Source organism: Olea europaea, unplaced genomic scaffold (assembly GCF_002742605.1).
Source record: "Olea europaea var. sylvestris unplaced genomic scaffold, O_europaea_v1 scaffold1542, whole genome shotgun sequence".
Lineage (NCBI taxonomy): Eukaryota > Viridiplantae > Streptophyta > Magnoliopsida > Lamiales > Oleaceae > Olea > Olea europaea.
Window position 1 is genome coordinate 26,176 of NW_019233014.1, and position 15,838 is coordinate 42,013.

General features: G+C 33.7%; 2 protein-coding genes across 3 annotated transcripts; one reads left to right on the forward strand and one right to left on the reverse strand.

Moving 5' to 3' along the window:
- The first annotated feature begins 2,230 nt into the window (after window positions 1–2,230).
- On the forward strand, window positions 2,231–7,123 carry LOC111376649 (plant UBX domain-containing protein 4-like). The gene is made up of 4 exons (XM_022999620.1): window positions 2,231–2,485; window positions 5,269–5,557; window positions 5,988–6,083; window positions 6,407–7,123. Exons 1-4 carry the CDS (start codon window positions 2,337–2,339, stop codon window positions 6,785–6,787), a joined length of 915 nt encoding a protein of 304 aa, XP_022855388.1. The 5' UTR covers window positions 2,231–2,336; the 3' UTR covers window positions 6,788–7,123.
- An 836-nt stretch (window positions 7,124–7,959) lies between these two features.
- Window positions 7,960–15,508, reverse strand: LOC111376650 (protein STRUBBELIG-RECEPTOR FAMILY 8-like). 2 transcript variants are annotated; one of them, XR_002699519.1, is made up of 17 exons: window positions 15,177–15,508; window positions 14,000–14,132; window positions 13,825–13,896; window positions 13,661–13,726; window positions 13,493–13,564; window positions 13,332–13,403; window positions 12,346–12,417; window positions 12,184–12,249; window positions 12,023–12,088; window positions 11,614–11,942; window positions 10,087–10,343; window positions 9,370–9,641; window positions 9,146–9,281; window positions 8,756–8,898; window positions 8,489–8,645; window positions 8,199–8,418; window positions 7,960–8,095 (listed from the first exon to the last, which is right to left on the reverse strand). XR_002699519.1 is itself a non-coding variant. In XM_022999621.1 (16 exons), the coding sequence occupies exons 1-16, from the start codon at window positions 15,280–15,282 to the stop codon at window positions 8,269–8,271; spliced, it is 2,169 nt and encodes a 722-aa protein (XP_022855389.1). In that variant the 5' UTR covers window positions 15,283–15,508; the 3' UTR covers window positions 7,960–8,268. The 2 variants fall into 2 exon arrangements, 1 of the variants encoding a protein (XP_022855389.1); XM_022999621.1 differs by having other exon boundaries at window positions 7,960–8,418.
- Between the last annotated feature and the right edge of the window lie 330 nt (window positions 15,509–15,838).

The following is a 15,838-nucleotide window of genomic DNA, read 5'->3' on the forward strand; positions in this document are numbered from 1 at the left end:
TAGAATTGAACATAATAGTAATTTTTAAATTCACAAGTATATTCTTTAATTTTACACATATCACATATTGTTAAGTTTATTAATTTTATTCTAGCATTATCTTTTTTTCTTATTGATTCTTTTTCAACATTTTTTATCCAATTTTCTCCTAAAAATTCATCAGAAATATATTCCACTAATTTATCTATACCTTGTCCATCTGATTTGATTATTTTTGTTTGTACATTTCTTTTTATTAATGTTTTTGTATCATTACTTATTCCTTTCCACCAATTCCTAACATCTCCTTCAAAGGATGCAATTAAGAAATCTATTATTCTTTCAGTACTTTCTCAAGTGTCATCTTTATTATATAAAAAGAATAATATCATTGAGTTTGCCCAAGTTAATAAAGCCTTTTTAGTATCTATTTTACAATTTAAATCCAGTTTTGTTCCTTCACGATTAATTGGTTTATAATAATTATCATTTAATTCAAACCCATCTTTATATTTATTTCCTTTAGGTAGTTGTCTATCTCTTACTTTATCATAGAATTATCTATATGGTTTATTATATATAGGTGCATAGCTTTCATCTGTATCATTTAATTATTATTTAGATGTTCCTGCTGGATTAGATCCTCATCCAGTATTAATTAAAACTTGGTATTCACTTATATCAGTCAAGTTTAATTGATCAAAATTTTCTATTAATAAATCTAACTCTTTATTCATTTTTATCTTTTTTTCTTCTATTTTTAATTTTCCTAATGATTTTTCTCTAGATTATTCTTCTTCTTCTAATATTTTTGGTAATATATTCTTTCTAAATTCATTATCTATGCTTCCTGTTTCTATCACTACATTTTCTTTTTCTATATGTTTCTTTCCTCTCCGAGTCATTTCTTTTTCTATAAGTTTTTTTTTTTATCTATTTTCTTATCTTTATTTTTATGATTTTCTTTTAATTCTCTAATCTCAATTTTTAATATATTTATATCGTTTCTTGTTTCTTTTACTTCATTTCTCAAATCTTATATATCATTTATTAACATTTTTATTAACGATTTTAATTCTTCCATATATTTACTTATTGACATCTTAATTTTTTTTTTATTTCTAACTCATAAGTTAATTTGCATATTTTATCTTCCTTTTTATCTATTATTTTCCTAAATCTTCTTTCAGCTGTTTCTGGATCTACTAATTTTTCCTTTACTATAGTAAAATATTTGCTCTCAAATCTTAGTCTTTCACATTTTAATTTTGTTAATTGTCTATTTTTTGATATTCTCATTCTTTCTACTATTAACATTATATTTCTTATTTCTTCTTGTATTTTATCCATTTTAAAAGTAATTTATTTAATTTTTGATGTGTATTATCAATTGTACTCATATTTTTCTTTATAATATAAATTATTTTCTTCATCTTCATATATATTAATAATTTTCTCATATATATATATATATCCTTTATTGTTTCAATTATTAATTTTTTTAATACTTGTTCTTTTATTTCTTTATGAAGTTCTTTAATTATTGTCAAAGTCATTATTTTTAATTTACTATGAATAGGTTTTAAAAATATATAATTACCTTTTTCTTCTTCTAAACACCAATAATTATTTATTTTCTTTATTTTAATTTTCATGATCTCTATGGCTCTGATATCAATAAATGGGGGTACTACTTAGAGCTAACATAAATCAAATAAATTGGTAATCTATTAAAATTTATACAGTATTTTGATTTTTTAAGGACTAAAATGAAAGATTTCTATATTTCATCAACTTATTATGCAATATTATAAAGAGGTATTTTGAGTATCAAAATTAGCCAAAGGCTATTTTGGAAAAATGACCTTTTTATTTGGGTCATTTCTAGGTATTTCCCTCCATAACCTCATCTATCTATAAGTTAGCACATCTTGTCTCTCATCACGATTCATTTAAAAAAATTGTTTAGATAACTTAAAAAGATTTATTTGACCTTATATTCAAATAATAAATAAGCTAATTCAACAAAATACTTGTTTCTCGTTTTTAAACCACATTGAGTTGGTGACGGAATATTTGAGAAGAAATTGTAATCAGGATTAGCGTAATTAATTCGTTAAATTTGAAAAGAACAAGTTATTTATTCTTTTAAAAAAAGTAATTAATTAATTAATTATTTTTTACTTGTTGAAATAAAATTCCGTAAAAGTAATAATTTACTTATTTATTTTATTTTTCTCTCAAGCGAGAATAAAGATAATGAGATGGCCTATTTAAGAAAGCCAAAAAAGAAGTCACCGAATCAGACCCCTCCTCCAAATATCCCCAATTCCAGAGCATAGAAAATTCCAGTAATCATGTCTTCACGCGATAAGAAACCCTCAAAGTCCTCGAGTAGCCGCCCCGGCGGCATCCGGACTCTCTCCGACTTGAATCGGCCCTCTGGCCATGACTCAGACAGCGACTCTGATGGCCCACAGGAGTACTACACCGGTGGCGAAAAGAGGTCCATTTTTATTTCCCAAAAGAGAAAGAAAATACCTATGGTGTTATCTGGCTTGTGATTTTCTTAATTGACTGTTTTTACGTAACGTTTGTGATTGAATGGAAGTTTTTGTGTCTCTGAGATTTGATTAAGGTTGTTGGAAAAAATAAATAAATTTAAATGCTTAATTGGATTAAATTGTTTGTGTGTCATCTTGGCATGATTTTGTGTGGGTTGTGATTAGGTTGCTGTGAGTTGGGTTTTCCTGCTATCTATTTGTTTTTTACCTTTTGATGTTAATACCATGGCATTGAATTTTGTTTCCAAGATCACAATAATATATATTTAGAAGTTCGAAAATTGAATATTTACCATGTAGTTAAAGTATGTACCCATTTGAATGATTGGGCGAGTTGTATATGGGGGCGATTTTAATGTTGCTATATGTGCTCAGATTGTATCCCTGCAGTTATTTAACATTGATAGTTGCCTAGGACTAGTTGATATTCTTGTCGAAGGCTAAGTTGGTTATACACTCAATTCTGTTTGGTGATAAAAATGTTTGGTTTCTTAGGACAACGCATTACTGAAACTGTCAATTCTTTGAAATCCTGACACAACCTCCTGGGCCCTTTGCAATCCATCAAATTTCTAATATTGATAAAATTAGTTTGTAGATGTATGCTGGACTCTCGAACATTTAATTTTGGGAGTTGGAGAAATTATTAAATATTATGATTCAGTTTTTTTGAAGAAGAAGAGTTCCTTTTAGGTACAGAAAGTGACTTTTCACACTTCTAACCCATATCTAGCATGTTTGGATTAAGGGATGTTATTTTTCATCTTGACATCAATGCTTGATAAAATATATGTGTTACTTCATAAATGCCTTGAGTAAGTTCTTAATTTATCTTGAACTAGATCATTTAGACTTTCTTGGGTCAGAAATCCTTGAGAAAAGAAAATTATCCAATTTCTGAACTCGTAGTTCTCAGTATGTGATCTGATGGTTTCAAGTTTGCCGTTCTAATGGTTCTGGGAAACAATATTGTTTTTGGTTAAGAATAAAAAGGGTTAGAATGTAGTGCATGGTATTATTTGTTGTTTTGTTGCAGCTTGCAGTGGGTTTGGTTCCTTGAAATAATTTATTGAATCTTGCTCTGATGCACTGACACATTTCCGTTGCCAGTGTGTTGGTGTCCAATACGCACTTGACACGTGTTGAAATAAGGTTTCTGACACCGTTGAGAAAAGATACCGCAAATATAACTTAAAAATCCAAAACTAATTGTTTATCTCAATATAGGTCGAGATTATTAGTGATTTTCTTCATTTCCTCCCTTCTGGCACAATCTTTACACGCCGTTGCTGGTTTTTCATCTTGGCAGCCATGAGTTGGTCTCTCTATCCTCGAGCAGCAAAATTGCAAAGCAACCCCAAGTTTTTAGACTTGTAAATTTTTGAAGGCCAGAAAACACGCCTTTTCTAAATGATCATCACTTAAAACCTAATTTTATCTTTCACGGCTTCATCCGCCCTATAAAATATGTTTGTCAGCTGGGTTAAGAAAGTCGGGCTTTTTTTAATTTCAAATGTAATTTTGCCTTTTTAACCTTAAAAAAAAAAAAAATTACTGCTATGTCCTGAACGTAATCTGACCTAAATTGAAAAGCACACAAAATTTATTTTCTTGCACTAAAAAAAAATTAATTAACATGTCTTCTCAATGCTTTTTATGAAAATTGCACGTTAAAGGTGCATAATAGGAATCTTGATTGTTAGAGTGCTGACTGTACCCTCTCAAACTAAATTAAAATGGACAAAGTTGTATAATCTTTATTGCCTTTGAGCCTTTTTACTTGGTAGATTTAAGTTTTCTCAGAAGTTTTGTAGATTACCATTAAAAGGAAATAATCTTCAATGAAATTCCTATTTCAAACTCAAGCTCTATTTTTTTGGTGAAAACTCCTAGTATCACTCGAACAAATAGAAATCCTATTCATAATTATTTCTGGTGAGCAATTTATTACTGGAAGTTGTACTGCCTTCAGGTTTTGGGGCAAAATTTATTCTTATGTCTTGCCTTCTTATTTCTGTATCATCTAGTCTTTGAGTGTATAACTTACAGTTGTGCAAATTTTGCTCTGTTTGGGAAGAATATATGAACAGTTTGATATATAAACAGAAATAAATGAGCGTTGGATAAGTAGATAGTACTTATGGGTCCATTGTAATGTGGTTGCAAATATAGATTGACCATTTATGGATGTTTATAAATTTTGCCAAAATGAGGCTAAGTTGTAGTGATTACTCAAAATAGAATTAATGTTCTGAGGCAGTTTATCATTCCTCTCTCCATTCTTTGAGGAAAAAAAGGGGGGAGAGGAAAAAATATAAAGAAAAGAAGAGAAGAAATTATAACAAAAACGAAGGAAAAGACAGCTGGAAGAAGTGGCTAGCTTTACTATTGGAAGTGTGTGGTGCATAAAATGAGTACGCATTTAAAAGTCACGCGAGTTACATTACAATTATTGAAGATGACTTGTATTCCTTCTTAGCTCTTTTTGGATGCTTAGTGTGCATGAAACAAATCCTTGAACTGATGGAATGAGTCTGCTAGGTAGCTTTATGTTGCTTGAAATGATTGAGTCTGATCTACACGTTTTACATGTTATCATTTTCTCCACATATATGTTTCTTCACTCTTTCTGCCAGAAAAATTCACATGCCTTTTGAAATCTCATTCTGTTGATATGTATGATGCCATTCACAATGAACTGACTTATTTATCATAAAATTTGCAGTGGTATGCTTGTCCAAGATCCTTCAAAGGGTAATGATGTGGATGCAATTTTTGATCAAGCAAGGCAGTTGGGTGCTGTTCAAGGCCCCTTGGAAAATCTTAATCCATCTTCCAGCTCAAGAAGCTTTACTGGGACTGGAAGGTTACTCTCGGGTGAAACTGCGCCATCTGCAGCTCCCCAGCAGCCTGAGTCAGTAGTACACAGCATTGTTTTCTGGAGAAATGGTTTCACTGTTAATGATGGCCCTCTGAGGAGTTTGGATGATCCTGAAAATGCACCTTTTCTGGAGGTAACAAGCAATGCATGTTACAACTTAAAAAAGTTTTTAAAAGAAGAAGCAACTGGAGTATGATGTTAGATCTTCTTGAAATGATGTTTTTGATTATCACGCTTGACTAACAGACTGCTGGCGGCCACTATATATCAACATTGTTCATTCGATTAGTGTGCTTCTCAAATTTTTTCCTTTTCTATTGCTTGTGCTTGCTTTCTTTTTCCATCTGACCTGAGAAAGTTATTTTAAAGACTTCTATCTGTTGATGCTTAGGAGAGGAGGTCTGTTAAACAACAAAATTTCCAGATTTCATAAACTGTTTACATCTCATAACATGAGCACTCCCAACCCAAAACCAAATAAAGAAAAAAAAATAAAATCATTTGTGATTACTCTTGGGAGTGTTGTTCAGGATTTAATGGCATATAATGATATTCTATTGCAGAGCATCAGAAAATCCGAGTGCCCTAAAGAGCTTGAACCTGCAGACAGGAGATCATCTGTTCACGTGAATCTTGTGAGGAGGGATGAGAACTGCCCTGTAAGTTTATGCTGAATCTTCTTGTTTTCCTTATGCCTCCCCATCTTTTATGGGCATAGGTATACGAGTTTCACATTCATTCCATTTCTTTTCTCATGATTGCACATCTTCATTTTCCTTTTGACGTGACTATTGAGAATTTTGAATGACAAAACTGAGGCTCTAAATGAGTGTCCTAGATGGGGAAGAATAGGCGTTTTATTAAGTGGAATACGCAATTTATCTGCCGGGAGCATCTTTTGACTTTTTCATTACTGATTCTACCTTTGAAATAAATGTCTGTGATTGATTAAGTATTTACATTCTCTTTCATGTTTTTGCAGGAACCAGAGAAACGTCAGGTTCCATTTCAAGGTACTGGTAGAACTCTAGGAAGTAGCTCCGCAACTGAGAACGGGGTCGAGGCAACTGTTTCTGTTCCACTCAGAACTGCTCCATCTCCTTCTGCAGGCTTGGTTGTTGACCAATCACTGCCTTCCACCTCAATTCAGCTACGATTGGCTGATGGAACACGCATGGTAGCACGCTTCAACTATCAGCATACTATAGATGATATCCGGTCCTTCATTGATGCATCTAGGCCGGGAGGAACCAGGACTTATCAGCTGCAATCTGTTGGATTTCCTCCCAAGGTTCTCACTGATCCGAACCAGACAATTGAGGAAGCCGGGTTATTGAATTCAGTCGTTATTCAGAAACTGTGATTGGCTATGTGAAAATTTGTTTCTCAGTTTCTCACAATAGCTACTTGTATTTGGTACCAAACTTGGGATTTATGTTTCTAAAAGCAACATTTATGTTTGAAGTTGAAGATAAACATGTATAAAAGATTCGTTTGAATAGGCTGCTCTGTTTAACTACGAATCAAGTCTACTGGGAGAGAGCTTCATTTCTGAACTCAACATTGTTATGGAATATTTGACTTGTATAACGGATTATATGAGCGCAAGCAAAAATTGCCAGATCAAACTGAAGCCATTGTAATTTATATGGTTTGGCTTCGGGTAATGAGCAAAAAACATCCCTATCGTTTGTACTCATTGTGAAAATAGTCCCTATTGTTTAGAACTTGGTATTTACACCCTCATTTCAAACCTTTCTTGCAGTATTGATCCTTTTCGTCATATTCCGTTAAATACCTTCTGTTAAATATGTGTAATTTGATGTAAAATGTTCCTATTGTTTGCTATAATTGCGCAAAGTCCCTATCATTTCAATTTTGACATTTGATTATTCACATCGACATTTCTTTGCTTAAAATTGCATTCATTTTTTCTATTATAACATTATAAAATAACTAATCTACCATCTTTAAATAAAAAAAAATAGAAAAAAGAAATAATATAAAAAAATTGCATATAGAGTTTCTAATATTTTTTAAAAATTACAAACAAATCTCACATATAAAAATTTAAAACATTCTAATAAAAAAAATTTTATATTCCCAAATAACCCACCTACCCTACTCGTACACCTATCCTCCACCACCAAAATAATTAAAAAGAGAATTAAAAGTATGAAAAAATATTTGATGAGGTATAAATACCATTTTGTTTTTATAAATTTTTTCTATTTTTAATTATTTTTATTTTTATTATATTGTTAATTATCTCTTTAATTAATTTTGTAATGGTGGTGGTGGGGTGTAGGGGATGGGCGTAGGGTATTTAGGTTAATTGGTAAGATGAAATGTTTTTGTTTATAAAAATGTTTCAATTATTTTTTTGAGACTTGTTTGTACTTTAAAAAAAATTATAAACTTTAGATATTATTTCTATTTTCTATTTGGTTCTTTAAATATGATGATAAATTAGTCATTTCATAATGTTATAACGGAAAAATGGACGCAAGGACCTTTTAAGCAAAAAAAAAAACGTTGATTTGAATATCCAAATATCAAAATTGAAATGATAGGGACTATGTGCATAATTACAACAAACAATAGACCTTTTACATCAAATTACACATATTTAACAGATGGATTTAACGGAATATGACGGAAAAGACCAATTCTACAAGAAAGGTCTGAAATGAGGGTATAAATAGCAAGTTCAAAACGATAGGGACCATTTTTGCAACAAGTACAAACGATAGGGACATTTTTTTGCTAATGACCCTTTGGCTTCCGACTTTGATTCTTTATTCATTGTAGTTGCTAAGCTGGACATCACAGCTGGATTATTTGTTATGAAAAGTCAGTTGCTTCGTGATATGGAGTCTTGAATGCGAAACCTGAATCATCACTGGACCGTCTCTGGATAATGCTCGCCCTCTGCATCAAGCGAACCAGTGCTTGCACAACCTCAGACATGGGGGGCCTAAACTCGGGTTCAGGCTGTATGGAAATCAAAAATTAATAATATTTAAACGCTAGCACAGAAAAATTTTGGCACCCAAACCTTTACCTGGACACAAAGGGCAATAATGTCTGCACACCGGGACAATGATTTTGCAGGGTACATGCCATCTAGTGAAGGGTCAACCATCTTTGCTAAAGCGTCAATATCATGAAGTTGCGGAGTGGCCCATCTCACGAGTGATTGTTCTGATCTCACTCTTGAACTGTACCACGAGCCAGGGAAAATGAAGGAAGAAATCAAGAGTGGAGTCATCCTGAGAAGTGACCGAGAGAATAAAACTGTGATAGCCAAATCATGTAGGATTAGGTTTACCTATCAAGTGGCTTCCGACCCGTTAGAAGCTCCAACATAACCACACCAAAGCTATATACATCGCTCTTTACAGTGTATATTCCAGATAAGGCGAACTCAGGAGCACTGTAACCAAATGAACCAACCATCTGGGTCGATGAAATCTGTCAATATAGTAATGGAAGTTAGAATATCAGAAGCTACCTTCGTCGGCCCTGATGCTGATTGCCACTGTTTCGGATCAGCGCAATAAACTAGTAAACAAATCATATAACAACTCTATATTAACTGATACTTTCCAGTAAGCTGAAACGCAATTCAATTTCTATTTCCCGTCGGATTTTTCCAACTAGAAAGACATGAATAAACTTCTCAATTTCCCTTCACATGTCAATTACATAACATATGTACCTGTCGTTCTGTGTTTGGAGTCAGAGTAGCTAATCCACAGTCTGACAAATGGGGATTGAGCTCTTCATCTAGTAAAATGTTAGCTGATTTTAAGTTTTTATGTACAACCGAAGGTAAACACACTTCGTGCAAGTACCTAAGCAAAGAAGCTTCATTTTAGTAAGCAAACCCCATGAGAGAGAGGGAGCGGGGAAGGTTCTTTAAAACTCAATACACATGCATACTCTAAAGCCCGAGCAGTGCCAAGTGCTAGTCTAACCCGTGCATTCCATGTAAGCATCTTGCTTCTCTCATCAGCAAAGTGCAACATATCATGCAAACTGCCATTTCCAACATAATCATAAACCAGAAGACGTTGTCCATGCTCTGTACAATATCCAGCCAACGGAACAACGTTGGGGTGCCTCAGTCGTGACATATTTGAAACAGCTTCAAGAAAATTATCTTCCTCCTGTAGTGACAGTGCTGCATTGTCTATCTTCTTAATAGCCATAATCTGAAATAAATCACATACAAGAACATTCATTTCACCCTTTTGAATTGTTTAAGAGATAAGCATAAGGATACTTTTCACTTTCAGACAATGTGACATTGCCAAGTGTCATGCCACAGTTTCCTCATCTTGATGTTATGTCATCTGAACAAGTTTTATTATTATTATTATTTTTTTTGAGGTGAGAAATGAAAAGATCCTATTTATCAACATTAACAGCTCTTTATCGAAAGCAGTTCATTATCTATATTGAGTGTGAGTCTCATCTGAACAGGTAAAATGGGAATTCAGTTTAGTCCATTATAAAGTAGCTATTTCCAAGCAGGAGACTAATGATTTTTACTTGCTTAAATTTCATAATATTTAACTGTTCAACAATCAAATAAAGAAATTGTTTATGTACTCAGATATGTTATAGCCATGAGAAAAATAAAAAAAATGAGATTACCTTTCCATTTGGGAACTCTGCTCTGTACACACGACCAAGGGAACCTTCACCAACTAGATTTTCTTGACAAAAGCTATTTGTTGCAGTTTGAAGCGCAGCAACTGTATAAGATGTGGCCGTTACAGGAGACTTCATTCTTTTTATAGATCCATTTTTCCCTTGTATTCTTTCAATTGTCACCCTTTCTGCTGGCAGAGGCTTTAAATCAGCTACAGTGACTGTAGAATTTGTCCTTTGCTCTTGCATCTCCATATTCACTAGAAACAAAGCAGAGAGTTGATAATGCATAAATTTAGAGCCACCTAAAAAATGAACAAAAAACATGAAAAGATATTTGGAATATTAGAATTATTTGTAAACAGATGAGGATCTTGATTCTCTTAATTCTAAACTTAATATATTGCAGAACTCACAAAAAGGATAAAAGTAAAAAGTACATTATACGCACCCAGTAGCGGCCAATTAAGTTTAGATTGACATTTGACAGTAAAACAAATTTATGATTAACATATGCAAAATTATCAAAAGATAAGTATAGTTGTCATTACTCTGAAAGTTGAAACAACTATAACAGTATAGTTGTCATTACTCAGTTGAAAGTTGAAACAACTATAACAAGAAGACTAGTAAAGACCTAAATAAAGCGGTGTATGGCAAAAAGATCTGAAGCTTTAGAAAGAATTACATGTTATAGCAAGTTAGATGACAGTGGCAAATAACTAGAATCTTTTAAACTTTATTGCTGTGCACTTTATGCATAAGGAATATACTAGAAAAATGATGTTCAATGCTATCAGGATGTCCATGTACAGATAAACTTGATTTGAAAGGTAGTATGCCTAACCAAATATTTCTTAAGAAAATTAAGAGAGAACTTAACAGCAAACAACTCAGGAGCATGAGATCCTGAACCTATGTGCAGAAAAAGCTACAATCAAAGTAAAGGAACCTGGAGTTATGCAAAGCAGACTACTCTTTGTAGAACACAAAAATTGACTCGTGTCAGTAGAAAAAGAGAGCAAAAAATCTACACATGAAATATTAGCAATATGTACATCATAGCTAAGTTGCACGGACACGGACATGGACTCAGACTCGGATATGCGACACGGATACAACTCAATCGCGCCGACATGTGATTTTTCAAAAAAGTAGGACATAGAAACGTTGGTTTAAAATCTTCAAAATTTTAAATTCATATGTTAGATCTTTATTTTAATATTTTTTAATATAGGAAATGGCACATAGCACGTTTGACACTTGAGCAAGGAGTGTCTCTAAAGTATCCTCGAGTGTCGTAATTTAAAAATATATATAAATAACGGAACAAGGGCACATAGCTTGTTTGATACATGTAGTGTCCAGGTCCAACACCGCTCTACAAGTGTCTAATGCAGATACGTCCTGCTAGTAGGAGTGTTTGTCCATCAAACTACTATCAAAGACAAGGCCACCATCCAAACATCAGGTCTAAATAACAAATGAGAAGTTTACGAAGTAATTATTGTGATGACAGGAAACAGCTACCTTTATCTGTGCTGACAGGAAAACTTGCTGCCGAGGATGGTCGTGCAACAATTTCCTTCTTGTTCCCCTTTTGAAGACAAAAAACAAGTGCAAGCATGACAAAGATAACTGTCATTGAAGATCCTACAACTATACCTATAATAGGACCAGTTGTCAACCCATTCTTTTTGTTTCCACTGTGTTGATTAGAAGTTGGGTGATCAGAATCCTGCGGTGAATGACCACTAGGAGGAGAACGATTTCTGTTGTTGCGAGAGCTACCTGGAGGAGGAGAGGTGAATGGTGGCAGCGGTGGAGCTGGGCCATTGGCAAATGCATTTCCATCGTATCTGTTTTTGACATACAAGGCACATTAAAAAAATAATAGCATCATAATTACAGAGATATTTAAATGCATGCAGTCACTCACATAAAATTAGGGATAGAGCTTAGTTCTTTTGGTATCCACCCACTAAAATGGTTGTTCGCAACATTTCTGCACAAAATAATATTAGCAATAGCATCTACATGATATCAACCTTGATGGTTCGAGGAATCCACGCAAGAGAGAGAGGTGCGAGAAATCCTTACAAGTTAGTCAAAGGCAAACCCGCTAAGATGTTGAGAGAACCAGTAAGTTGGTTGTTTTGCACATGGCTGCCAAAAGAGAAATATACAGACAATATCAGCAATGAACACAGAGCACACAAGAGAGAGAGAGAAGATACAATGTAGTATAATTTTCGTACTCACAGAGTGGACAGATTTGTCAATGAATTGAAGGAAGGTGGAAGATCTCCAGTGAAATTGTTGAATGATAAATCCCTGCAACGGCCTCATGTTAATGGGTACTTACAAACAAGATTGAAACAGATCCCCGTCCACTAGTGCGTCTTTGAAATGTGAAACGTTGATAATAACTATCCTCAAGATACAATACCATGACAGCAAGTTTTACCACGAAGGGTTTTGGCATTGAGAAAATCATTGCTTGCTTAAAAAATTAGGCATTATTCTCCTAATTGTGCCGATCTGCCAGACTAGGTAGTGATTGTTTGTTAAAGTAAATTTGGTCAAAGAAAACCGAGTGAAGTTGCAGTTGAAGTTTTCATAAATGACAAACACTAAACATTATTGTACTTTCTAATACAATATACTGTTTGATATTCAGATAGAAAAAGTAAAAATGGAATAACATCTCCAAGTGTTCCTATTTTTCTTATTACATTTACCATTTGTATGAAGGACGAGTAAAGATGCGTTCATTCAATAACTCAAATTTAAAATGCTCATGCAGATTAATTAACTTATGACGAACCTGATGGAGATTCTAGGAGAAATATGACAAAAAATAGAGTTCGATTCAGACAGAGTTTGATTAGTATTTTGACTAACTAGGGTTTTGATATTTGATACCCTTGTGATGCATCAAAAGTTCTCATACGGTAACATATTTTACAACTATAAAAGGGAAAACCAGGGCTTCAATTTACATAAATGGAATATAATTATTTATTGACATTAAAATTTCCCTCTACGAGATTCTCCTCTCTCTCTCTCTCTTATTTTGTGTTCTGCATCGAAAGGCTAAAAGAAGTCATAGCAAAGATGAGAGTGGTCGAATACATAATCTACAAGCAAAAGAGAATTTGAATGAATAGAACATAAACTATGGAGATTTATGAAAATAAACGACAAAATTTACGAAGTTAGACTACAAATTTAACCCAGTGCCTTACAAAGTTGCCAGGGCGGAATGATTGGCAAACATATCTCCAATCGACTGAGACAGCGAATTCTGACTAACGTTCCTAAAACCATGAATATGGAAACCCATCTAGATCAGATAATGCATCTAGTTGTTTTAATATATTGAGGGCGTAGAGGATATGCCACTCACAAATAATTAAGAGAGGCCATACTAGATATGTAATAAGGGAGATTCCCACTTATATTGTTGTTTGCAAGGTTTCTGAAGAAAGAAGTGAATAACATTAGCACAAGTATCATTGAAATAAATACTACTACCGTACAAAGAATTGCTCCTCATAACATATCGAAACATTACAGGTTTGTCAGGTTTGGAGGTAGCTGATATGGAATTGCATCGCGAATATTATTATCACTCAAATCCCTGTAACAAAAGTAAATAAAAAATTAATTAACTCAATTTTGACAACAACTTAAAAACATTTGGACTAATAAGTGCAATGGAGAAAAGAGTTCTCTTACAGCGTCTTTAATGAAATTAGGTTATTAAGCATGTAACCCATTGTTCCGCTGAGTTCCAACCCAGAAATTTGACTGTTTATAGAATAAAAAAATATTCAGCCCAAAATACGAACTGATTAAGCCCTCAATGTGCCTGTAATGTCAATATACAGAATTCCAATAGAACATAACTCACACAGAGACAACAGCAGAACCCTGACATGTGACTCCCTTCCACGACTCTCCACAAGGATCACCTCCACTAGATTTCCACCCAGTTAGCTGTGACGAACTGTTTAGTGAAGTGTACAAAACTTGAAGCCCTTGTACTGTCCATGCAGGCAATCATGACACCAGATTCAGTTGAACAGATATAAACAGCAGTCAATCTGATACTAATGACAAATTTACATCTTTGTACACCAAGCCAACACCATATACTCTCAAGCTTATGCTAGAAAAAACCGATCAAATATATGAGAAAGAATGGTAGCCATGCAAAATCCGATAATACAAAATCAAGGTAGCTGCTTTTGCAAGTGAGTCCTCATTTGACATACATTGACTGTTAAATTCTTAAACACCCAAACTATAAAGAGAGAAGGAGCTCAAAACTCCACAATTCAACTCCAGAGTTTTATAAAATTACCCTTGGATAATAATCTAGCTTATGCTTGGTTTTAGATTCATCACATTTAATGCGCCCTTCGTCATATCACAACTAAGAAAAAATAAACACAAAATACCAGACCTCATACCTTCAAATTTCTGCAGCACATATATACAGAGAAGCACATATACAAGAAACAGAGACAGAGACAACATGCATCTAGGTATTCTGATGAATGGACTTGTCCGACAATGAATCACTTCTACCCAGCAAATTATCAATTTGTAGTTATCCTGGAATCCAGTGTTATACCAAGATGGGAAAATCGAATTTTCCAAACTCAATATCTAAATTATGTTACCATTCAGTTTACCGGAGTCAAACAAATTACCTAATAATACTATGATCTCATGAAATCATTATTGGAAGTAAAATGCCAGCACATACTAACAAGACCAAGGCTCATCTTCTAGTCACTTCCCTAATAAATCACCATTCTTCAGAACAAACCAAAAAGTTCATTATAGATTCAAATATAACTTTTTCATCAAAGTTGAATCATAGGACTCTCAGTCAGTCACGCCCGTATATACATCACATCGCATCATTCAAGACCTTAAATTCTAAAAATGTATTAGTATCAAAGTTGAAAAATACTCATTTCCATCATTTTTCTCCATGGTAAGCCTGATCAGCTCACCGATCAAATCACACTAGAAATCACTAAAATAACACCAAAGAGAAACACACATTAAAGCTTTACCATCACTAGGATCAGTAGTTCCGCTAACACTACTAAATATCACCGCAAGAATCATCACAAGCGCAGTGAAAAACGGTGTAGAATTGACTGTCACTTTCGTCTCCATTTCAGAAATTTCGAACGATTAAAGTTAGTACAGCTCATATGTTAGTAAAAGCCTAACTGAGAACTGTGAAACTGCAGCGTTTGAATGAAGAAGAAGAAGAGGAGGAGACTCTGTGATGGGCTTCGGTAGGCGTCGCCATCGTTAAAAGCTCTCTGAGATTCGAAGCTTCAGTCTCATTAAGAGAGAGAGAATAAAGGCCAGAAACAAAAAAATGAATTAAATACGTCGGCAAATGTGGGGAAACATAAAAACGAAATTAATTACTGACCTGCATTTAAGAAAATTACACAATTAGTCTCCAATCTGTTGTCTCAGTAACATTTTGATTCTAAACCTTTAAAACGAAAGGCAAATTCATCTCAACATTACATTTTACTCACTTACATTGAAATCCCAAAGTATTGAGTGGGACGAGTTGATTCACTATTCTACAAAACGAAGCAACTAGAGCTCGACTCACCTCATAAGTGAGCGCAAGTCGACTCGCCTGACAGGACAAGCCAAGTGACTTGACTTAACACATTTAACATTCCTATTGATATCATCTAATTTTCCT

Coding starts and splice junctions, on each gene's coding strand:
- LOC111376650 (XM_022999621.1), bottom strand. CDS start 15,282: ATGGAGACGAAAGTGACAGTCAATTCTACACCGTTTTTCACTGCGCTT. Junction 13,404..13,492: donor ATGGCCTCTCTTAATTATTT/GTGAGTGGCATA, acceptor TCATGGTTTTAG/GAACGTTAGTCAGAATTCGC. Junction 12,089..12,183: donor GGTTTGCCTTTGACTAACTT/GTAAGGATTTCT, acceptor TATTTTGTGCAG/AAATGTTGCGAACAACCATT.
- LOC111376649 (XM_022999620.1), top strand. CDS start 2,337: ATGTCTTCACGCGATAAGAAACCCTCAAAGTCCTCGAGTAGCCGCCCC. Junction 5,558..5,987: donor AAAATGCACCTTTTCTGGAG/GTAACAAGCAAT, acceptor ATTCTATTGCAG/AGCATCAGAAAATCCGAGTG. Junction 6,084..6,406: donor GGAGGGATGAGAACTGCCCT/GTAAGTTTATGC, acceptor ATGTTTTTGCAG/GAACCAGAGAAACGTCAGGT.